Source organism: Natator depressus, chromosome 7 (assembly GCF_965152275.1).
Source record: "Natator depressus isolate rNatDep1 chromosome 7, rNatDep2.hap1, whole genome shotgun sequence".
Lineage (NCBI taxonomy): Eukaryota > Metazoa > Chordata > Testudines > Cheloniidae > Natator > Natator depressus.
Window position 1 is genome coordinate 52,786,591 of NC_134240.1, and position 25,323 is coordinate 52,811,913.

At 41.7% G+C, this 25,323-nt stretch overlaps 1 protein-coding gene across 3 annotated transcripts in view; it reads right to left on the bottom strand.

The window, feature by feature from the left end:
* Window positions 1–15,963: 15,963 nt before the first annotated feature.
* The window catches only part of USP54 (ubiquitin specific peptidase 54), a 250,748-nt gene continuing 241,388 nt past the window's right edge, over window positions 15,964–25,323 (bottom strand). For 2 of the 3 annotated variants that reach the window (XM_074958441.1, XM_074958442.1), the window contains exons 20-23: window positions 22,431–22,549; window positions 20,560–20,697; window positions 18,566–18,752; window positions 15,964–17,425 (exon numbers count right to left, since the gene is read on the bottom strand). In XM_074958441.1, coding sequence (XP_074814542.1) covers window positions 16,773–17,425; window positions 18,566–18,752; window positions 20,560–20,697; window positions 22,431–22,549 — 1,097 coding nt within the window. In that variant the 3' untranslated portion in view covers window positions 15,964–16,772. The remainder of the gene's footprint in view (window positions 17,426–18,565; window positions 18,753–20,559; window positions 20,698–22,430; window positions 22,550–25,323) is intronic. The other variant, XM_074958443.1, reaches the window with a different exon arrangement.

Sequence of the window (25,323 nt, forward strand, 5' to 3'; positions counted from 1 at the left end):
TTATTGCACCCAGCTTTATTCACAAATTTCTATCCCTTCTTCCATCCTCCTTTCCTATCACCCCCATGTCCCTTCATCCCACTCAGAGCGAAACCTCTTCTTGTTTGCTATGAACAGCCTATTGCTAGATGGGATGCAATTAGAAGTTAATCAAGCCATCAGCACATTCCACATCATATCACAATCAGAGCAGATTGGCCCATGCTGTGTTGTTTGACCCTTGCATTTTGCAGGACTTCTCACCTCACCCCCTCTCACATTTATCTAAGGCCTGGCCTATGCTTAAAATTTAGCATCGACATAGCTGCGGTGTGTGAAAAATCCACACCTGAGTGCCATAACTGTGGCACCCTAACACCAGTGTAGACACAGATAAGTCAATGAAAGAATGTTTCTGTTGACCAGCTACCTTTGCTTGAGGAGGCGGTGTTCATACAGTAATGGAAAAACCCCTTCAGTTGCTATAGACTGCCTCTACGCTGCGAGGTTAGGTCGATGTAGCTGTGCGACTACAGTCTCCATAGCACAGACATAGTCTAACTTTGCTCTCTAATCTCTGCAGGCTTGGTGCCTCAACCTCTTCCAGGGGTTGCTCATAACACTGCCCACTTGCTCTGATTTAAGCGTTCTTCCCCCTCTCCCCCTAATATCTAGTTCAAACGTTTCCTTCCTTAGCCTCAGGCATTGATCCTTCTACCATCTGAGACTAAGCAATTCCCTTCCTTCATTTATCTTGCTACCTACAAGGTATTAATAGACTGTGATCCTATCACCCCTGGATCTCCTCTTCATTACACTGTACAAATTTAGTTCACTCAGATGTTTGTTATCCTTTGTATTTTCTCTAGTCTTTCAACAGTCTCCCTAAGCAGGGGGACTGGAACTGAGACAGTATTCAAGGTAAGCAGAACTATGCACAGTGGCACCATCATCTCCTCTGTTAATATATCCAAGGATAGTGGCAGAAATAGCATTTTATATATATTTCCCTTTATCAGCACTACACTGCGAGGAGCTCAGGTTTCATTTGCCATTACCCATAGGGCTCTCTCAGAAAGACTTCCCAGGCTGCTGTCCCCCATTTGTCTATGTGCTCTTTATTTCCTGCCCTTAGGTTATGTTACATTCATCATTGTGTTTCATGAATAATATTATGAATATCTGTAGACCTGAAATCCACATCCAGCAGACACAGGCAGTTTCCAGGTTGAAACAAAAGTAGCCTGTTAACTACAAACTCCTGGTGAATTTGTTTAAAATGAACTCCTCCCCCCCCCCGCTCTGAATTGGTTTACATTTAACTATGGAATGAGGGTTTAGAGTTATCAAATTTCATAGAATCATAGAATATCAGGGTTGGAAGGGACCTCAGGAGGTCATCTAGTCCAACCCCCTGCTGAAAGAAGGACCAACCCCCAATTTTTGCCCCAGATCCCTAAATGGCCCCCTCAAGGACTGAGCTCACAACCCTGGGTTTAGCAGGCCAATGTTCAAACCACTGAGCTATCCCACCCCCCCCCGATATTGTTGAGATTACAGAAACTTAATACTGTTGAGATTATAGAAATCAAACTCTTTTACAAGAAATTAACTTTTTATAAAAAAATGGATTAAGGGCAGAGAAACAATACTGAGACTTCAGACTATTTACATCCTTCTGGACACTGGTCACTTGAGAGAGCTTTGTTGCTACAAGACTTGAACCATGACGACGTGTTGCGTTTTTTAAAATAAAGGTCTGCTAAACAATATATGAAAGCTGGACAAAAATTTTTGGGCAAATATTTTTTCCATCAAAAATATAGATTTGAGTTGACCAAAACAATTTGCAAATTTGGATCAATTTCAGCAAATTATTTTGGTTGCATTTTATTATTATTATTATTATTATTATTCTTTTGGAAACGTCAGAACGTTTCAATACTGTACTTCCAAAACAAAACATTTAGACTTTTTGTTTTGGAATTCCCCTCAATTTTATTAAAAAAAAAACACAGTAAAATGCTTTAAAAACCCTCAAAATAAAAATTAAACATTTCATTTTAGGTCAAATGAAATATTTTGTTCAATGCAAAACATTTTTTTTGACTTTTTGGTTCGCCAAAATTTTTTGTTTCTAGTTGACCCAAAATGAATGTTTTTCTCCCCCTCTATTTTTCTGTTCAGCAACTGGGTTAGCTCTAGTGTGTATGTTGGATCAAAAACCATGTGACACATTTCAATAATAACACACACAAAAACTTCATTTTGAAGTAGCAGAGACACACTCACAAAAACAAAGACATGGAAAGTTAAGCCAGCCAACAGTACAGACCCTCTACTCCTTCACTCACAGGCACACACCTTGCCATTACTACAACTCCTGGACACCACACCCCTAACTCTACCTCTCCTCAATCCACCCTTCTGCATTGGCTCACCAAGCTACCCTCTCCCAAAATCATTAGTGGTGGATACTTGGGGCAATAATTTGATTTACTGGGAGTGGGTGGTTTGGTAAAGGAGGTGATGAAGGGTGGACACTCTAAGGTGTAGAACTAGGGTCACGGCTAAGAAATTAAGGTTCTGAAAGCAGAAACGGGAAAACTCATGACATTCTCACATGAAGATTTAAGGATGCTCCTGTGGATTTTGTAGCAAGGACCCAATGGGCAGTTACAATTATGAATCCACAAAAGAGACAGCCTCTTTTCTCACTGGACTGTGAAAAGATGCCACATGAAACACAACTCACTTTCTGATTGAACCAACTCAGCTCTTCCTACAAACAGTAGATTGTATCCTGACTGGTCCAAATCAGCTTTTCAATCAGAGAATATGTCAATGAATTGCTCATTAAAACTAAACAAAATAATCTTAATGCCTTCAATAAGATCTTCCCATGCAGCTGAAAACATATGGATGAGATGAGAGCTGAAGGCACTATGTGGCCCAAATGAGAACCTCCTATGGATACCAACAAAGAGTTATCACAGTTAGGTCCCCTACTGCCTAAGGGAAGACGACAGAAATATCAGAACAAAACTACAGCTGAAATACCACCTTAAACTGAAGCTTTCATCTATCTTGAGAGATCGGCTGTTGCAAACTACCAAAGCGAGCTGGAGAATTTAGTTACTGTATGAGCCAGTTTCACCTGATAAGTAACAAAGACTTAATACACGTATTTTCCTTTTATCAGTGACAATTTGGTTAGTCTATATTAAATACTTCTGAGAAAGTATGTATCTGAGTTATCAAAATTGTGACTTAGTTATGTGTTATGAACTTGTGTTTGACTAACAAGTTTAACTCTACCTGTCTGGAAATAATTTTCAGTCAATACATGGTTAAGAGTACTGAGGCTGGAAAATTTATTACACTATTTCAGCACAACACTGTTTAAATAGCAGATTGTTTACATCCAATAAAAAATAGGTGAAAGGAAACACGTAGATCTACAGCAAACAGAACCTAGAGATCTTTTCAGACAGCACATTATTTGTGACGCCACACAAACCCAGCTGCTATCAGACACGAGAAAGAAGTTTGAATTACTTAGTTATAAGTCAAACTAAAAAGCACACTATTGCTGTAACATTTAGATAGTTTATTATACACTCTTAAGTTACTTTAAGGATAGGGTTGCAGGTTACTTGGCATTACCTACTAATTTCTCTTGAAATTCTGTGTGTGTGTGTGTGTGTGTGAGAGAGAGAGAGTGAGAGTGAGATCTGGTGGCTACACATTATTGTTCAGAAAGGCAATTTTGAATTGAATTTTTAGTAATTAAGCAGTAGTATACATTTCTTAATTCCAATGTTCAGAATTATTTTTTATTGACAGTCCCATCATATTTGATTGATAAAAGCTTGATCAACAAACTGATAAGAATCCTTAGTTCCATACTGGTTTCAAAATCAATTCTCCACAACAGCTCAGAATTAGAATAAATTTATTTAACATCAAAATAAAGACTTTGATTTATTTGTGATTTGAGCTATTACTTTAAGTTTAACATCCTAGGTTAAAGTAATTTATTTTAACTTTGTAAAAGGTATCATATAACCATCTTCATTTCACTTTCTGTATTTAATTTCAAATTCTATTTTGCTTAATAAAATGAATAAATTGATAAGATTTCTCAAGTCTGTACTTCAACTAAACAACCACAAATTCAAAAGAAACCTGGTATGATTAAACTGGTTATTTAAAAGTCACTTGGCTATTCTGTGCTTTATATGGTAAGGTATAGTAATGTGCTCACATGATTGAATATTAAAAAATTGTTAAAATTTTGCCTAAATAAAAATGTTCAGCTTGCTTTAACTGTGTTTATATCCCTTTGTATGACTTCCATGAATGCTCCAGCAAAGCCGTTTACTAGCAGAATTTTGGTGGGACCACTGTTCTGAAGTGAATGTTTAGCTAATCTTAGCGGGGGTGTTTCTGTTTGTGTATGGTTTATCATCACTATCAAAGGCGTAGAATGATCTTTGTATTTCTTAGTTAGATTTTCATTTTTTAAGTTTTTGAAGGATACATTGCATTAAAGATGTGGAAGGGGAAGGGTTTCAGTATATAAATGAATATGTGCATTAGTACAGGGGCCTGTCAAGTCATTGTGCCCAGCTGCACCAAGACCGTGTTATTCAATGCGCTTTGGAACTAATGGTCATTTAAACCTAGTTTGTGTCTTCACCAGACTTTGAGGAAATCTCCACCATTGCATTAAGATCAGTGCAACTCCACCAGTGGTAGCAACTACAGAGACACTAGTATAGAAAGAGAACAGATGGTGTTTTACCACTATGTCTAAACTTGCTCAAAGTGGGTCTTGTTAAAAACAGTGGAGTGACATGTGACCCTTGTCTACATAAGTGATCCCAGTGAGGGCATGTCTACACTATAGACTTAAGTCAACCTATGTACAGCCCCCGCTGTAATTACTGTGATGGCTGATGTCCACACTACTCTCCTTCTGTGAGTGGTGTGTCCTCACCAGGAGTGCTTCCACCAACTGAAGAGAGGCAGTGTGGGGGGCTGAGAGCCAGGGTTCTCAGCTCCGCTCAGGCTTCTTGCCTCCCTGCTGGGAGTGGAGTGCTAGCCGCCCAGGCTTCTTGACTCCTTGAGTGGGGAGCCAGGTGGGTACAGCCCGGCTAGAAACAAGGAGTATTGGTCGCATAGCCCTGAAATTGACAAGACAGCCAACAGCCCACATAAGTAACCATGTCTGAGCATTGCCCTCACTACACTGACATAAGTGCTATGCTTCTTGTGGAGGTGGAGTTATGACGTTGGTGTAACTGTAGCAGGGCCCTTACATCAGTGGGACAAGGCTGTAGTGTGGACACTGACATAATTAGGTTGAGGTGAGCTGCTTTCGGTTGACCTAACTGTGTACTGTAGACCAGACCTAAGTGGTGCTATACCAGTGGTAAAGCATTTGTGAGAGATTTTCTGAAGGAACCTAGTATAAAAACAAGCATGTTTATTTTTGTCCCATTTGGTCTAAATACTTACTTGACTTTTACACAGTTTGCCCAAATGTCTCTCTTCACACCAAAGGTACATGAGCAGTGTCTCTGTACAGTTTACTTTACAGTGGCACATTTATACTCATACTAGTGGCATGAACAAAAATATATTAAAATGGATCTATAAACAAGACCACATACGCCACAATCTGCTGGTCAATCTTCCCTTTTCATAGCCCTATGGGACAGACTGGTGCTGGTAACTTCCTAAATCCCAACTATTTTGAACAAAAGAAAATTGACAATATCCAAGCCCTACGCCTCCTGCAATAAGGCTATGCCCCCAAGCGACCTGCACTCAAGTTGCCTGAAGTGCGTAGGAGACGCTCACTTTGGGGATTGCTGCCAGATCTGCAGAGACTTTAAGTCTCACATGAAAAAGGACCAGGAGGCCAGGCTATGTTTTGCTCATGCAGGTGGCACTGAGTCCTCCATCTCATCATCCAGGCTGGTGAGATTCGGCAGAGTACCTTGGTGTCAGTAAGGAGTGCTCCTCCTACCATAGCGGAGCCCCAGCACTGATCATTGTCCCTAGTGCCTAGGAAAAGGCACAAGAAACCGTCGGGCGAGAAGGGTCAATCCCCAGCACTGAAAATGGCCAGGCATGGGGCCAGAGTAGAGTGGGGCCCTAGTTAGGCCACTCCTCTGCTTCGGTACTGCAGAAGTTGGCACCATTGACTCCCAGCACCTATGCAGGCACCATTAAGTCTGGTACCAGATGAACTGTCTACATCTGTGATTCAGCATGGTACCAATACTATCCTGATGCTGACCACGTTGGAGGTGTTTGCTGCAGCCAGAGACCTTCTAGCGCTGTCAGTACCAGTGTCACCTGCAGTATCAGTGCTTTAGGACAGGACAGAGTGTATTGCTTCAGGTCATCCTTCTGTAGCCATGACAACTTACCCACCCTGACCCCCTCTGTTACAAGTGAAACCTGATGGTAGTTCACTAAACTGGACAGTCTCTACGTAAAAGAATAAATGGACACAAATCAGATGTCAAGAATTATAACATTCATAATCCAGTCGGAGAACACTTCAATCTCTCTGGTCACGCAATCAGAGACATGAAGGTCGCTATCTTACAACAAAAAAACTTCAAATCCAGAGTCCAGCGAGAAACTGCTGAATTGGAATTCATTTGCAAATTGGATACTATTAATTTAGGCTTAAATAGAGACTGGGAGTGGCTAAGTCATTATGCAAGGTAGCCTATTTCCCCTTGTTTTTTCCTTCTCCCCCCCAGACATTCTGGTTAAACTTGGATTTATGCTGGAAGTGGCCCACCTTGATTGTCATGCACAATGTGGGGAGAGTGGTCAGTTTGGATGAGCTATTGCCAGCAGGAGAGTGAGTTTATGTGTGCGTGGGGGGGTGGGTGGGTGAGAAAACCTGGATTTGTGCTGGAAATGGCCCACCTTGATTATCATGCACATTGTAGGGGGAGTGGTCACTTCGGATGAGCTATTACCAGCAGGAGAGTGAGTTTGTGTGTGTATGGGGGTGGGGGAGTGAGAAAACCTGGATTTGTGCTGGAAATGGCCCACTTTGATTTTCATGCAGGTTGTAAGGAGAGTGGTCACTTTGGATAGGCTATTACCAGCAGGAGAGTGAGTTTGTGTGTGTGGTTTTTGGAGGGGGGTGAGGGGGTGAGAGAACCCGGATTTCTGCAGGAAATGGCCCACCTTGATTATCATACACATTGTGAAGACAGTGGTCACTTTGGATGGGCTATTACCAGCAAGAGAGTGAGTTTGTCTGTGGGGGGGCGGAGGGTGAGAAAACCTGGATTTGTGTTGGAAATGGCCCAACTTGATGATCACTTTAGATAAGCTATTACCAGCAGGAGAGTGGGGTGGGAGGAGGTATTGTTTCATGGTGTCTGTGTATATAATGTCTTCTGCAATTTCCACAGTATGCATCCGATGAAGTGAGCTGTAGCTCACGAAAGCTCATGCTCAAATAAATTGGTTAGTCTCTAAGGTGCCACAAGTCCTCCTTTTCTTTTCACTAAATTATTAAAAACAAAACGTTCCACTGCTGATAAATCACTCCCACCTTAGGAATGTACCCACCAACAGTCCCATGGAAAGATAAACTAATGCTAAGGAATTTTAGGGAGAGGCCGGAGAAACCCAAGAACTGGTCATAGATTAGATAAACCTTGGAAAATGTCTTGTACTGACCATCTGAAAAACCAAAGTCTCAAAGATAAGCTTTAACACGTAAAGTAAAAACTAAACATAAGACACAAGGGAACTTGCATATGATTGGTTGATATGTGTTGTTTGAAGGTTCTTAGAAATGTGATACGTTAAGGTACAGATAAAATAGTTGTGGTTTTACCTACATAATGTGTGTAAAATATGAAGCTCCTTGGAACTTAACTCCAGGGCACAGCCCAAGACCAGAGTTGCCAGACCTCTACACTTTGCCAACCATACTGTGCAGAAGCAGGGTCCTCAGATCTATTCTTGACTGGCCCTCAAGAAAAATTCATCTGCCTTATTGGGAGTGGTGAGCACTGTATGCTTAGCATGTGTATTCTGTTGATCAGTTTTTAGTAAATAGAGGTTTAAGGATATTACTGTGTAAGGCTTGTTCACTGGGAAAAGGTCCCTGAGACCCACAGTGCCCTGAGTCCACTGGGAACGGATGTTAGCCCTGAGCCTACAGAGCAATAAAGTTGGGTCCCTTACTTCCTGAGTACCCAAAAGAGAGGGTAGGGGGGTGAGAGCCTTTAGTTGTGCGAGTAACAGTTCAGCAGCAGGCCCTTTGGTACCATCAAAAGAGAAATCAGCTATGATGGCCTCAGCGAAGGCATCTTCACCACGGCACTGGTCTCCAGCACTAGTGGGAACCACACCTCCATGGTCATGGGACAGGGACTTATTCTCAGAGTCAGAGGTATGAGCATGTGGCACCAGAGGCCGCTTGAGTCACCCCAATGGGTACCACTGAGGTAAAAAGGGTACCCCTTTCCAGCAACTGTGCTTAGGGTGCGCATACAACAAGAGTGAAGTGAATCATTCAAAGAACTATTATGTTTGAACACAGTTACTGCTTGGCAGGATTCAAGCACAGTTCCCATGACTTGTGGTAGGTAATTCCTTGCCCCCATACTCAGTAGTAGCCTAGGGGAGTGTCGACACCAGTTCTTGCTGTTACGGCCCCAGTTACAGTTCTATTTTAATACAGTCTAGTTTTCCCTTCACGGATGGGACTATATTGTGTTATAACCACATTAAGGAAGCACATTACATAGCATGTTTGGTGAATGTGTGCAGACTATTTCTAGGAGGCCTGAAAAGAAAACATTTTAAAATCTAAACTCAAAATTAATTTTTTTAAATTAACAAACCCCATCCATTTTAATCTCCTTACATCCAGTGGTAAAAAAAGTGGGAGATTTTAGTAATGAAATCCTATTATAGAGTAGGGCAAAGGCTACACACCTTTTAGAGTAAAAAAAATATCAGCCCTTCTGGGAGAAAAGTCTTTCCCTTATAACCATGTGAATTCTCAGTTTAAGCCTTCTCCTCAGGATCCACCTGCCCAAATATCAGTTCCATCTGCTACAGGGCTACTCTCACCTCACTCATATTAGAGCATACTGGATCAGACCAAAGATCCATCTAGCCTAATATCCTGTCTTCTGACTGGCCAATGCCAGGTGCTTCAGAGGGGATGAACAGAACAGGTAATCATCCATCCCCTGCCAGCCATTACCAACTTCTGGCAAACAGAGACTACAGACACCATACCAGCCCATCCTGGCTAATAGCCATTGATGGACCTATCCTCCATGAATTTATCTAGTTCTTTTTAGAACTTTGTTATAGTCTTGGCCTTCACAACATCTTCTGGCAACTTGTGGTACTCTTTGACTGTTTGAAGAACAACTTTATTTTAAACCTGCTGCCTATTAATTTCATTGGGTAACCCCCTAGTTATGTGCTTGAGGAGTAAATAACACTTCCTTATTTACTTTCTCCACATCAATCATGATTTTTTAGGCCTCTATCATATCCCCCCTTAGTCGTCTCTTTTCCAAACTGAAAAGTCCCAGTCTTACTAATCTCTCCTTATATGGAAGCTGTTCCATACCCCTAATAATTTTTGTTGCCCCTTTCAGAACCTTTTCCAGTTCCAATATATCTTTTTTGAGATGGGGTGACCACATCTGCACATAGATTCAAGATGTGGGCATACCATGGATTTATATAGGGACAATATGATATTTTCTGTCTTATTATCTATCCCTTTCTTAATGATTTCCAACATTCTGTTAGCTTTTTGACTGCTGCTGCACATTGAGTGGATGTTTTCAGATAACTATCCACAATGACTCCAAGATCTCTTTCTTGAGTGATAATAGCTAATTTAGACCCCATCATTTTATATGTATAGTTGGGATTATGTTTTCCAACATGCATTACTTTGCATTTATCAACATTGAATTTCATCTGCCATATTGTTGCCCAGTCACCCAGTTTTGTGAGATCCCTTTGTGACTCTTCACAGTCAGCTTTGGATTTAACTATCTTGAGTAGTTTTGTATCTGCAAATTTTGCCACCCTACTGCTTTCCCCTTTTCCCCCGATTATTTATGAATATGTTGAATAGCACTGGATCTAGCACAGACCTTTAGGGGACACCACTATTTACCTCTCTCCATTCTGAAAACTGGCCATTTATTCCTACCCTTTGTTTCCTACCTTTTAACTAGTTACTGATCCATGAGAGGACTCTCCCTCTTATCCCATGACAGTTTACTTTGCTTAAGAGCCTTTGGTGAGGAATTTTGTCAAAGGCTTTTTGAAAATCTAAGTACGTTATAGCCACTGGATCCCCCTTGTCAACAAGTTTGTTGACCCCCTTAAAGAATTCTAGTAGATTGGTGAGGCATGATTTCCAGCTACAAAAACCATGTTGATTCTTCCCCCAACAAACTCTGTTAATTTGTCTGATAATTCTGTTCTTTACTATAGTTTCAGCCAGTTTGCCCGGTACCGAAGTTAGGCTTATTGACCTGTAATTGTTGTGATTGCCTCTGGAGCCTTTTTAATAAATTGGCGTCACATTAGCTATTCTCCAGTCATCCAGTACAAAAGCTGATTTAAATGATAGGTTACATACCACAGTTAGTAGTTCTGCAATTTCACATTAGAGTTCCTTCAGAACTCTTGGGTGAATACCATCTGGTCCTGGTGACTTATTATTACTGTTTAGTTTATCAATTTGTTCCAACACCTCTGCTAATGACTCCTCAATCTGGGACAGTTCCTCAGATTTGTCACCTAAAAAGGATGGCTCAGGTTTGGGAGTCTCCCTCACATCGAAAGCTATGCAGACTGATGCAAAGAATTCATTTAGTTTCTCTGTAATGGCCTTATAATCCTCGAGTGCTCCTTTAGCATCTTGATCGTCCAGGGGCCCCACTGGTTGTTTAGCAGGCTTCCTACTTCTGATGTACTTAAAAAAATGTTTGCTATTACTTTTTGAGTCTTTGGCTAGCTGTTCTTCAAATTCTTTTTTGGCCTTCCTAATGATAGTTTTACACTTCATTTGCCAGAGTTTATGCTCCTTTCTATTTTCTAAATCCTCACTAGAATTTAACTTCCACTTTTTAAAGGATGCCTTTTTGCCTCTCACTGCTTCTTTTACTTTGCTGTTTTGCCACGGTGGCACTTTTTGGGTTCTCTTACTATGTTTTTTTAATTTGGAGTACACATTTAAGTTGAGCCTCTATTATGGTGTCTTAAAAAAGTTTCCATCTAGCTTGTAGGAATTTCACTTTTGGCACTTTACCTTTTAATTTAAATTACCTTTTAATTTAACTTCCTCATTTTTGCGTAGTTCCCCTTTCTGAAATTAAATGCTACCGTGTTGGGCTGCTTTGGTGTCCGCCCCACTCCGCAGGGATGTTAAGTTTAATTATGTTATGGTCACTATTACCGAGCGGTTCAGCTATATTCACCCTTGGACCAAATCCTGTGCTCAGTTTAGGAGTAAATCAAGAATTGCCTCTCCTCTTGAGGGTTCCAGGATTAGCTGCTCCAAGAAGCAGTCATTTAAGCGTTAAGAAACTTTATTCCTGCGTCCCGTCCTGAGGTGACATGTACCCAGTCAATATGGGGATAGTTGAAATCCCCCATTCTTATTCATTTTTTTATTTTTATAGCCTCTTATCTCCCTAAGCATTTCACAGTCACTATCACCATCATGGTCAGGTGGTTGGTAGTATATCCCTACTGCTATATTCTTACTATTCAAGCATAGAATTACTATCCATAGAGATTCTGTGGTACAGTTTGGTTCATTTAAGATTTTTACTTCATTTGACTCAGGCTGGAGTATGAGCCACAGTCAAGCTAATGAGAGACCACTAATTAATCTGCAGGTGTTCATGCCCAACTCAAACACTTGATAACAATGTTCAAAGGATTTATACTCAATTGAAATTATGTCAATTGAATTATGTTTCAAGTGATCTTAAGACTGTCAGATCATCAAACAGCATGACTTCCAAATGAAGCGTTTTGTGGAATTGAGTGCCACTTTAAGAGAGGAAGTACTGCTTTTCTCCCTGTAAATTTATGTTATTAAATCCATTTCAGGTTCTTTGTGTGTGACTCAGATATACTAAGGCACTGTTAGAATCCCTGTTTGTTCATTTCAGCCCTCTAGTTCAGGTTAATAAATTATTAATTTCCCAAAGAGTAATAAACACACACAATAGGTTTTTTCATCCAATTTTGAAATCAGGTACCTTCAAGCATGACTGAGGAAGAATGAAGGGATATTTTCCATATGTAGATAAAACAAAACAATTTGGGCACTATAAACACTGGTATGATTTAAAACAAATTGCACCAATTCAGAAGTTGTTGCTTGTCATGGCTTTGAGACAAAGCAGGAGTATTCCTCACTTTTGAGTTGACAGGAGGGAAAACATGGAACAAACTTTTCCTTTTTATTTGCAAATACAGTGTACTGTGAACCACTATTTGGAAAGATGATCTTCGTCTCCTAGTTTTGCTTGGTAGATTGTGTTTTTCAGACAGCTGACCCTAAACTGTCTGAGCCAGAACCTGAGGTCTGACTGAAGCACACAACAAAGGGTGGGGGCGTATGTGTGCAAAGGTGGTATAAAGCTTACCTTCGCGTTCACCTTCTCCTGGGGCTGCCGTAACTTCCTCTGGCTGCTAAAGGCACCAAGGGGCTGAAACCACGGCCATGGATTGGTCCCAACCCCATACCTATCCTCCATGAACTTATCTAGTTCTTTTTTGAACCCTGTTTTAGTCTTGGCCTTCACAACATCCTCTGGCAAAGAGTTCCGCAGATTGACTGTGAGCTGTGTGAAGAAATACTTCCTTTTGTTTGTTTTAAACCTGCTGCCTATTAATTTCATTTGGTGACCCCTAGTTCTTGTGTTACGAGAGGGAGTAAATAACACTTCCTTTTTTACTTTCTCCACACCTCTATCGTATCCTGCCTTAGTCATCTCTTTTCCTAGATTAAAGGTCTCAGCCTTATTAGTCTCTCCTCATATGGAAGCTGTTCCATACCCCTAATCATTTTTGTTGCCCTTTTATGTACTTTTTCCAGTATGTCTTTTTTTGAGATGGGGTGACATCTGCACACAGTATTCAAGATGCGGGCATACTATGGTTTTATACAGAGGCAATAGGATATTTTCTTTCTTAATTATTCCCAACATTCTGTTTGCTTTTTGACTGCTGCTGCACATTGAGTGGATGTTTTCAGAGAACTATCCAAAATGACTCCCAAGATCTCTTTCTTGAGTAGTAACAGCCAATTTAGACCCCATCATAATATATGTATAGTTGGGATTATGTTTTCCAATGTGCATTTCTTTGGATTTACCCCATCCTCATCCCCAACAGCAGGTTAAGGGGGATTGGGGTAGGAGCCTCTCTGCCAGCTCTACACCACCAGGAGATTCCCCTTGCACTGGAGTGATACTCCCGCAGAGGGATACGCCAGCTCTATAGCCAGAGTCTGCCAGCAGTGCAGCACAAGATGCCTGACCTGCACCAGAAGACCTGGCTTTTTATGTGTACAATGCATGACACTAATGATGAAATCCCAATCAAGTATTTGCTTAAGCCAATGTTCAATGGATTTACAGATTAGTACAAAGTTCTCAGTGGTGCTATTAAAACATACAGATCATTAAATTGACATGATACCCAAATGAAGGGGTTATTTTTTGTAAATGGATGTTAATAGAGGAGCATACTACAGAAAAATGTGAATGGCTACATGAGACACAACCTCCAAATGTAGTTATTGTCATCAAAGAGGCATTACAATGGCAAATATTTAGATACAAGAGAAAAAATAGGTCTCCCAAACTCTCAGACAGCAGAAATATTGATAAATTTGACCTCTGTGTTTAGTATAATCCTGAGAAGAGAGAGATGGGAATGAAAATTAAGACACTAAACAAGAATAACGAAGATACTAGACTAAGCTAAACAAACAAGTAGATTCTAGACACAATGGTAATACAATGAGTACCTTTTAAAATGAAGCAGTAGAGGGCACTAAAATGCAGTCTATGCTTTCCAATGACTGTTTGGGGGGTGAGGAGGGGAAGAATTGGATTTAAAGTCCAACTTTTAATTCACACCTATTGTAACTCACATCTGCCTTTGTTATAATATCTCCAACCACGCAATAATTTGGCCTGCAAGAAACTAGATATCCTGGACATTTCATGGGAAATGGCCAAATCCAGCCTCTTCAGGACAAGACAGAGAAACTGAAGACAACCCCTACCTCCAAGATGAAGAAACAAATGTGGGTGTTCCTAGGCTTAGTAAGCTATTACTGCCATTTGATACCCCACTTTTCACCTTTGACGGACCCCACAAAGACACAGCCGAAGCAGCAGATAAGGCCGGGTGAGGAAATCTTTCAAAAGATCAGGGACATTCTGTGGTGGCCCAGAGATTTTTCGTTACCATTTACTCTCCAAACCAATGCATCGAGTGGGCCTAGGAACTGTATCATCACAAAACATCCAAGGAATGGAGCAGAAAATTCCAAAAGTGAGAGACAAAAGACTCCCCCATAGAGAAAAAATATTGGGTTATAAGGTGGGCTGTGATGGCAGCAGGAGTCCTGTTTTATGTAATAATGGACCATACTGCCATATTACAGTGGGTGCAGGCAATGAAGGACACAAGGTGATGATACTCAGCGCTGGATCTCTGTGCTTCCCTAGTACTACAGTATGAGAATGCAGATTTCTTTTCCTGGGCAGGAGGAGACATTAGAATGTGTGATGTGAAGATGGAACCCCCAACCCCATTCTGCCAGGGAAGGTATGTGACAGGATGCACCAGGCATTCGCTGCCCCCTGCTGGAGACCCTGCTGCCTTGGTGCAACCTGCCCTAGGACGTTTCCCTACAGGAAGAGAAAGGCAGTAATTTTTGGACATCCCGGGCTGCCCAGAAAGGCCTTCTGGGGTCAACCACTGATGGAATCAACAATACTTGGTCCTCCAATGGTTAGATGGCTAGGAGCAAGAAGCAGCCAATATGGGCCCAGCGGGGCACATAAAATAAAAGGGCTGCTGCCTCTACAAAATGGCAGTTGCGGGGGGTAGCCAGAGGAGGAGGAAGGCTCTTCCCTCTACCCTAACACAAAAATCCAGGCCTGGCCAGGGCCTGTTGCTGACCTTACTGTGCCAGCTTTTTGATTTCCTTTGTGTGAATGTAAGGCCTGGGCAGGCCAGCCTGAATTAGACATTGGTTATACTACTCTGTGCGACATCATCAGTGGCTCAGTCGAGCTGTTGACCTAGACTGACCATTTCTAGATAACCCTTTTGTAGGAGACTAAAAAGAGCTTGACTGTGTACAATACTAATGTGCACATGTCCTACATTTTTCTCATCCATATATCTCAAAATACGTTTCCAGAGAGAAAGGGTACCCCATTTTTACAGGGGAAAGTGAAGCGCAGAGGGGCGAAGCAACTAGTCCACAAAGCACGCGAGTGGAATTAGAAGAGTCAGGAACAGAATACTGGATTCCTGACTCAGGCCTCTGCTCTAATTACAAGTGCTTCTTTATAAATGATTTGTTAATAAATTACCATTATTAATGAATTACCTTTATGAATGAGAGAGACAAGGTGAGTGAGGTAATATATCTTTTATTGGTGGAAGAGACAGGCTTTTGAGCTACACAGAGCTCTTCTTCAGGTCTGGAAAAAGAGATTACCTCACTCATCTTGTGTGTCTCATATCCTCGGATCAATACAGCTACAACAACACTGAAAACAAATTTATATGTAGCTTTTATTATTCCATTTAGTGTATTAAAAAACACAAATCAGAGCTTTCAGGCCAGTCGCTGAGTAAAACCAAATAAAAAATGAAGATGATTCATACACAGGCAATTAAATAGAACTATTCCATAGATTTATTTGAAAAATACTTACAAAAGCAAGTATGTTTGACCCTAAAATAGCTAAACTTATTCTGTGTTTACATTGGTGTAATTAAGCGTGCAGCATTAACAGTCGTTTCTGTTTGAAGCATTGTTAGTTTGCCTGAAGGAAGTGGGGAAAGTTCTGGAATACTCTGGGGCAATGTCTCCTTCCCCCTTCCTCAGTAGCAACTACAGCTGTGGCCTGTGCTTGAAGTCTCAGCACAACTGAATGTTGGGTTTGCCTCACTTACCACCAGTCCTGTCATGTTTAGATTTGCTGGAACCTGGAAGGTGGATCAGTTTTTCCCCCAGTAGGGAACACAAGAGGGAGGTGGAGGAAAAAACAAACGGAAAATAGCATATTGGCTTTGTATGCAATGAATTTAGCAGAACTACGTTTCATGCTTGAGTCCTTTAAAGAGTGGTCCTTTTTGCTAATGGTACATCTTTCTTCAAAATAAATGTGCACCCATGAGCTTATCCACAGCCAGTGCCCCTTATACCTACTATTGACTATAGCGTGTACTGCTGAGAGGGGCTGGGATCGGAATAGCTGAGAGCTCCCCACAGAGACAGCAATTCAGCAATACAGGAAAAGAAATACAGTGCAATTAGTTCCCACATACTGTATAGCTATGTTTTAAGACAAGACTAGTAGAGCTACGGACTGAACAGTTAGCTGCCTTGTTATTAACTGCACCTCAGCAACAGTTACAGTTCAGACAGTCTGCTCACAAGGGGGTTTGATCAATGCTGGGAACACATTGAGTGGAACAAGACCTCACCAGCCGCTATTCTGCAGGGTGGCAGGAGCAGCTGCTGCTCGGGCCATTATCCTTTGGTGCACCTCAGAAGCAGAAGAAAAAGTCCCATCCACCATGTGCACTGGTAGTGTTCTCCGGCCACCAGGCTGAGGGGTAAAGCTGTTCTGACGCCAGTCTTCTTCTGGGGGCATATCTACTCTCCTTGGTCCAGGGGCCTTAGTACGCGAGGGAGGCACAGGGCAACCCTGAGAGGCAACAGGGTCCCAAGAAAGCCCCTGTGGCACTCTGAAGGTATTGTAGTCTGTGCTAGGACATGGCCTGCAATTGATGGCATAGGACTCGTGCATTTGGTGTTGGGAGGGCTGCTGGAGGAAGCTTTCCTGTAACCCCTTGTCTGGCTGGGCAGTGTATCCCAACTGCAATGTTCGTTTGTCTGGCAGTGTTGCTGTTTGTCTGGCAGCGTGGCTCATCTGCAGCCAATGGCCAGAGATCCTTGATGCTCCACCTTCCATATGCTGGTCAACAAGAGGTCTCTGACCTTGGGAAGAAGAGCATTTCTGTGTGCAAGGGAGACTCCTGTAGCTCAGTGCCATACCTGGGTGGTCTTCACCTTGGAAAGTTTCACCCCGGTCAGGCACAACCAGAAGTTTCTGGACGTTCTTCTGATCTCCTAGGGGGAGAGGGGGGAAAGAGTTCAGTCAGTTATATTTTAATTTATTTTCCTCTCAAAACCTCTTTAACTGTGGCCCACAGCTGATATGAACGGGTAAACTGAACCAACCCTAAACCAGGGCACCGACTGACCTATGATTCGGAATGAGTGAAAACTGAGCAGCACACTCCTTGCATTCACTTTCCTTCTGCAGCTCAACCCACCCCCAGAAAAGAGCTCCAACCTGTCTTTCTGCAGGTGCAGTCACACGCACTAATGGGACACCAGATTTCCTAAACAGTCAGCACTTTTTGTAACATGTTCAATGTCACCTGAGAAGGAGCCCAACAAGAAAATTAAAGACACATGTTCTAGGGGTTTCTGGATAACTTTCATGGTGGCCTCTCATGCAGGAATTTGTAGCACCAACAGGATTGTAATTCCAAAAGATCTCACACACAAGTGATTTCTGAGGGAAGTATCTTATATAACAGAATATAGTACTAATAACCAGCTCCTCCTCAGTCAGTCACTTTGCACCCCTCCCACAAACACAGTTAAATACAAAAAAACTTGGTGGACCTTTAGGTCATCTCTGAGGAATGTGTGCATCATTTATAGCTTCATTTCTTGTAATGTTAAAAACAGCGTAATATAATTAATCTAATAGGAATGGTGTGTTATAAGAACATAAGAATGGCCATACTGGGTCAGACCAAAGGTCCGTCTAGCCAGTATCCTGTCTTCCGACAGTGGCCCATGCCAAGTGCCCCAGAGGATGCTATAGATGCTATACAAAATAGTAAGAAGAGTTCCATTGGGTTATGCCAGACACTTTTGTTGGCCAGGTACCTCCTCCTGTATATATGTAATGAAAACATTACCACAACTATTGAAATACTTAACAGCCATACCTCTAACATAAAGACTGTCCCTTTATATTATATCCATATAGCACAGCATTATTAAAGCAGTGTAGAAGGGACAGTGAAGAAAAAAAGGCAATTTATCCTTCCAAATTTCTGAAGGGATTCAGGCAGTTGATAAAACCATCACTATGGCAGACAAGATCCAAAGAGCTGTCCTTCAGCAACAGCAGGGAAAGAATCACACACAGCATTTCTGATCATGCAGGAGGGTGAAGAGTCCTGTGATTACCTGATGGTCTACGTGCCTTGCCCACCATGCTAGGCATCAGTACATCATGGGACAGGTTCTGCATCTGGGTTGGGTAGTGGTGGGGATCAAAGGGTAACACAGAAGGATCGTGGGGAAAAGGGAGGGAAGTGGAGCTGGAAGAACGGTGCGTGGTTTCCTTTGGCATTTTCCTCACATTTGGTGCTTCCTTTTGACAAAATGAGAAAGGAAAGAAACCACAAATGATGATTAAACACAAAGCTGGGCTCAACCAAGAAAACATGGTGGGGATCCAGGAAGGAGAGAGGGATGAGTCACCAGAACAAGTACCTGAATCTGTCTATGAAAGAGAAAGAAATGCAAGATAACAACAATACCCACCCCAGAAAGGCTCTTTGGTAACAGATCAGAAAAAAACCCAACATACCCGCTCAGAAAACGCCCCCACCATCATACTCGCATCTCGCTCAGAACAGCAGCAATAACCGTGTGCAAGAAAAAAAAAATCAATCTGCTCTTTCCTAATCACCTTTTGAAGGGCTGGGCCACACATGCCAGGAAAATGTAAACTATTGAAGCCTCTCCCTTGCTAAACATGCTTTATTAAGAGCTAAACAGTGATGTAGGGCACAACTTTCTAATATGGTAGTGGAGTTTGAGCTTTTGCATCAATGCAAGGTTGGGATAAGGCCCTACCTACAAGTGAAAGTTGCACTGGTTTAATTAAATGGATTTGAAAACAAAATTTTAGTTAAACTTGTATGATTGGACTAGGCCTAAAGCTAAAACTTGAGTCATGCTATAGCATTCAACCTTGCTTAACACTGAGTTTGCAGCTCAACTCTCCCATTCTTATTCTGCTGCTTTCAAACAAAGCTAATGCTTTTAGCTTTCCTTTGAAGAAGTCTAAACATGGCTAGTGAAAAATCAGAACAAAACCAATACATCACATTACTTCATACTCTTAAAACTTTCTCCTCCTCAAAGAAATCATCCAGCTAAACACTGACAGCAATCTGTTCCTGCTTTTCTCAGACTTACAGTTCAATAAAAATCCCTGCTTTTCAATTAAATGAATTTGGTGGAACTCTGAAAGGGGAACATTATTTGGTGCAATTAGACCCAGCAACAGTCTTCATTCCCTTAATAAGCATGTTGACCAAGGGAGCATACTTTCCCTGCCCTTTGAGCAGGAGGGTCAGCTAGCCAACACCCACCTCACCTTACATCCAGTTTCACTAGAATTTGTTCAGAAATGAAATATAGACAAGCATGGTTTAAAAAAGTTAAACAAAAAATAGTGTTAGAGTAACTGAACTTTACTTAATCAGATGAAAGGACACAATCAACTTGAAAAAACAATAACTTAACTTCTGCCTGAAAATACGGTACATTCTTCAAGTTTCAGATTTGTTACACCTAACCTGAGAGTACTGACAAAGATGATGGAGAAAAGCAGTCTCTCTCTGTTTTTAAGTTGTTTACTTTGTGCAAGTAACAGCACTTTGTGTATAATCACTATTTCTTGAGGAAGGTATGCCTTATAAACACTAACAAGGAAGAAAAAATTTCCTTATATATACCGTTAAAGAATTATTTTGTTAAATCACAGCCCATATTGTTTATGGGGGCTCTATTAAAAACTGTTATTTTTAAGTTAGTCAATATCCAAAATAGATAAACTTCAGATTGACTGTGTCCCTTTACCAGGGTTAGCCCTGTTAGCACACATACACAAGCTTTGGTTGGCACAATTCTAGGTGTGGTGACTCTAAAAGCAGAAAATTTGGTTACTCCAAAATAAAAGCTGACTTCTCCATCCAACAGAGAAAAAAGGGAATGATTCACTGGAACAAATTTTCATCCTTCTGAACTGGTATCAATGGTGCTCAATTGCATGCCTTTCCTGTTACTACTTGCTAGTGGAGTTGATGAGGGAAAGGAGGAGGAAAAGCAGCCCCCAACTCTATCCCAAGCAGTCATCTCTTTGCAATGCTGAGGTTCATTCTACTTACAAAACTATGAGAGGAGACCAGGGTCTCTTCCCTGTTTGTGATGACTGTCCCACTGAGACTGCGAGCAATGCGACGGAAATTCTCTGCACTGTACATCTCCTCTTCTGGCTCCCTGCTATGGCCTCTGGCATATGCAACCTGCAGACAACGTTACCACATTCAGAAAGATCTCTCCATGGAAAATTGCATTGAACAGTGATTCAGGAGAAGAAGTTCTCCCCCAGCACCTGAACTCCCCCGCTGAGACCCCCACATCCAAACCCCTCTGCTGAGCCCCAACTATTTCACCCAGAAGTCCCTGCAGAGTCCCATTGCCCCTACACCTGGAACCTCTGTGCATCCAGATCCCCCCACACCTAGACTCCCCACTGAGCTGCCTGCATCCAGATTATCCCACACAGAATCTTCTCACCCCACACCTGGACCCCCCACACTGAGCCTTTCCACATTGGGATCCTGCCTGGTTGAGCCTGCCTGCCCCACACCTGGTGTGCCTGGTGTTTCTGGGGTAGGCCCAGGCTTTGTGCTGTGTCAGGGTTGGGTGCAGCCTCACCGCTGAGTTTGTGTCCCGGGGGTGGGGGGCTGCAGAGGGATTTCCCACCTTCGTGCAGCCAGTGGCCTGTGCTCCCCACTGCCATGCGGGAGCCTCTGCATTTATTTACTGACAAATAAAACCTGCAGAATTTTAAAATATTGTACACAGAATTTTTAATTTTTTGGCACAGAATGCCCTCAGCCTCAGGAGTATTTAATTCATTAGACCTCATTCAGGTCTAACCCAAAAGCATAAAGCAAGTGAGTCTGTTAAATTCTCATTAATAAAAATAGTATCCTCGTGATCAGTTTTTCACCTTATTATGTACATTGGCAGACACGTGCAACTGAGATTCTATGTCTTATAATTTCTTAAAGACAGGATTTAAAGCCTTAATGGGATGAGTCTACCCAAAGGACTGCTTGCTGCCTTGTGCTCCATTATGGCAGCTGAGATAAGCAGGACTGGAATTGATGACTATCCCAAAACATAATCTGAAGAGTTTTGGAGCCTTCTCAACTCTTCTCACCATGATTATTTGCTTCCTTTCATCTCTGGTGGCTAGCAAGTGGCTTATTCTATGTTGGAGTGGGAAATGTTGCTTCTTTTTACCTCTTTCCTTCTGCTCTCAGCTTGATAAACAGGTTCTTCTATTTGCGAACACTGCATTTTCAATCTTTTTTTTTTCTTGAGGTGCCCAGATACTTTCAGATATAGGTACCTAAATATTACAGCTAATTGTTTAACTGGCTTCTCTTAGAAAAGCTATAGAGTATGAAAACTGAGCAGTATTCAAGTGAGTTAGAATGTGTGCTCCAAAGGTTCTGGAAACAGCAGCACAAGACAGATTGTAGTGCAGGTAGTGCTACCTTCTCTTACTCCGAGTGGACCAAGGAGCATTAGAGGTCAGCTATTACTTGTACATTATACTGTATTAAACCCTCTACTTTCAAAACATGCAAGATGACATGATCCAATAAAGGAGACAGTGTAAAAGCAGTTGATATAATATGAAGAGGCAATTCCTAGGAGCTAGCAATGGAAAATATCTCCTTGCAATGCAAAATGGTTCCCTGCAGTCCATTAAACTATAATCAGAGGTACTAGCTCTGAAACTGTGAGGACACATATCCCTGAAGAGGTCACCACTTAGAATGTAACACTGACCCCAAGTCACCCACTTTCTTAATGCTCAATCCCAAGTAGGACTACATAAAATAATCTCTTTAAAGTTCAATATGAGTGATACTACTGCCTCTCATATGGAATTTTTTCTACTTTTCTTGCTGCTGGAATGTCCAATTCCCCCACAACCACACAATGTTTTAGGTGCTACCTTGGAGACAGGAGAGACAATGGCTCCATAGAGATTGTGCTCAATCTCTGCTGTCGGCGTTTTTGAGAGACCCATGCCGGCTACAGTGTGAAGCTTCCTCACAGTTATGTTTGCAGAGACTGTGGAGGGAAATAAAGAAGTGAGATTAAACTCAAGATCTGACTCTGCACCTGTGGAACATGATTAGTTATCTCAGCCCTGGCTCAAACAGAGAGTGAATATCTATAGACATAAAAGAACGTTACTTACCAATAACCGGAGTTCTTTGAGACAAGCCCCTGCACAGCCACACTTACAGGATCAAAGTGCCTGATCACAAGATTTCAGAATCTCTAGTGAACAGTGTCCTTTGGGGTGACTTATTCCTCCTCCTTTGCCCCCATTCAGGGTTCTACAGGTTTAAAAGGAGTAGCAGCCCCAGTTGCTCCTCAGTTCCTTCTGCTAATTCAGGAATTGTGAAACTCAGACCCCAAAGAAATGGGGAAGGTGAGTGAAGAAGTATGAACATGCAGAGGCTCATCTCAAAGAACTCCCGTTACTAGTAAGTAACCTGCATTTTTTCAAGTGGTCTCGGCACATTCTTATTTGTGGGAGTTTAGCGAGCAGTACCAGCTCGAGGAAGGAGGACTTTAGAATTCTAGATTAACAAGGACTGCAAAATTGCCAAAAATGAATGCAACGTCATGAGTGACTACAATCTTTTACTCTCCCCAGACAGGCCACAATTGAAAAAAGACACCTGAAAGCATATGTAGAGCTTCAAATAGCAGCCTTCCAAACTGACTAAGATCATGCAAAGACAAGCTATGGAAACAACATTAGGCCTAGCTGAGTATCTTTTAATACCTTCAGGTGGCTGAACACCACCCTTGTCATAACAACAGTCATACACAAAATGATGCATTTGGGCAACCTCTGAGCTTTGATGGAAAGATCCCCAGTGCCATCTGTTAGCCACTATATAAAAGTTAAGCATAGAATACACCACATTAATAGGTATGGTATTAATAAAACAAAACTATATATATTGGTGTTGGGAAGTTATGTCAAGTGAATTTATTATACTCTTCCCTCCCCTTGGGGGGAGGGGTGGAGTGGGGGTAGGGCCTGGGGATGAGCTGGGAGGTTTGGGGATCAGTGAATAATTTTAAATCAAAATGGGGGTCCTTGGGTTACTAAAGTTTGAGAACCGCTGCATTAGAAAATAGGAGACTTGTACAAAGCATTTATGCATCTTTGGCTTTGACCAAGTACAGATAGGGAATACTTTCATAGCTCATCAACACGCGGAATGTAGTATTCAACACTAGATATGGGAAACTATAGACAAGTACCAAGGACAAAGCTGGCACAAACTAGTGGGTTAAACTTACATTTTGTGTGTAAAGAGTTTTTTAACTTGTAAAATCATACTATAAATACAACTAGCTGAAATACATATCTTTGAAGCACAGCTTTTGCATAAAGTGAACGTGCTGCAAGAATTTGCTCCACAGAAGGGGGTATTTATGTTTCCTTTTCGTATTGTACTATTGTGTCTTAAGACAATAAATTTGGCTAAGCTTGGTTATTTGATCTCTTGAACATTTTAAAGAAAAAGCCATGAATGTAGTCAAACAATTGGCTACATCTTTTAGTAATTACATCCCATATGCCCTTAGTTTTTGGAGGGCACTTGAAGATGCAATCATTGTCTAAGAGGACCACATCTAAGATCAATGAATATCCAAAGTATGGAATCGGAGTTCCTGGATGTGAATTAAGCTTAGGAAAGTAATAGCCTGAGTAGGATGGATGCAGAGTACCATCATAGTCAGGATTAAGGGAGAGGATGCAGCAGATAGTACATTTTCTGAATAGAATATGGTGTATGGACAATTAGTCCTTTAGATCTGTATCTTGTTCATTCTCTGGGCTGGAAGGAAGGAAATATGTATGGAGCAGCTCAAATGTACCTCTCTCACCAGAGCACCCTCAGCAATGGAAAATCCAGTCTCCTTTCCACGGCCATTGTGGCAAAGCAACTACCACAAGCAGCTCCAATGGTATACAGAGCAACCACATTGTTAATTTGGTTATTGGAGAGTGAGCAAAAATTGATGACCTGTGCCCCAGAGGGTGGAAAGCTCACACAGCAACACAAATGCACCTTAAGATAGTCTAAGTTAAAAGCAAGGTAGGGCTGTGAAAAGCCCACTTCATTTTGTGCTGCTCTGATGAATTTTTTCCAGTTAATTGTTAGCTGTGCTTGGTCAAAAACCTTCTGTTATCCAATTTCTCATCTGCCAGGGAAAGATGGCTGCTGCATTCTCAGAAAAGGGAAACTTCTTGACCCTAGATCAAGTCGCCATTTGTCAATTGCTGTAATACATTAGTGTGGTGTTGTCCATCAGAATTGGGACAGATTTGGATTTAATCACAGGGCTTAGCTAATAAACTCATGTGGAGCCTGATGTCCTGGAGAGTGTGAAAAACAAGTTGAGTATCACTGCAAATGGTAAGGGAGCTGTTTTGTCTTTCACAGGTAAGCATCTTGAATGTCCTGAGACGTTGTGGCTCAGGTGTTCATTGCATCAAGAAGGTGCACTGGTAAGGAATCTGTACTCACACCAGGAAGTTGCAGGTTTGGACTCTAAGGAGGGCTCCAATGACCCCACCTTTTGTGGAGGGATGAACGGGAACTACTTATAGTAAATTCCAAGGATTGGAACAACATGCATATTTCCTGAGGATCAAACTCTAGCTATACACATGGATTCCCTAACATCTGAGAAAAATAATTAGGATAGTCAGGCAACCGGTGAACCCTTTGTGCTAGAGAGGCCAAAGCCATGTATGATACAGCTTTATTGGTAGTGTCCCCTTTCCCCCACTGAGGCTCTCTCAAGTGCCA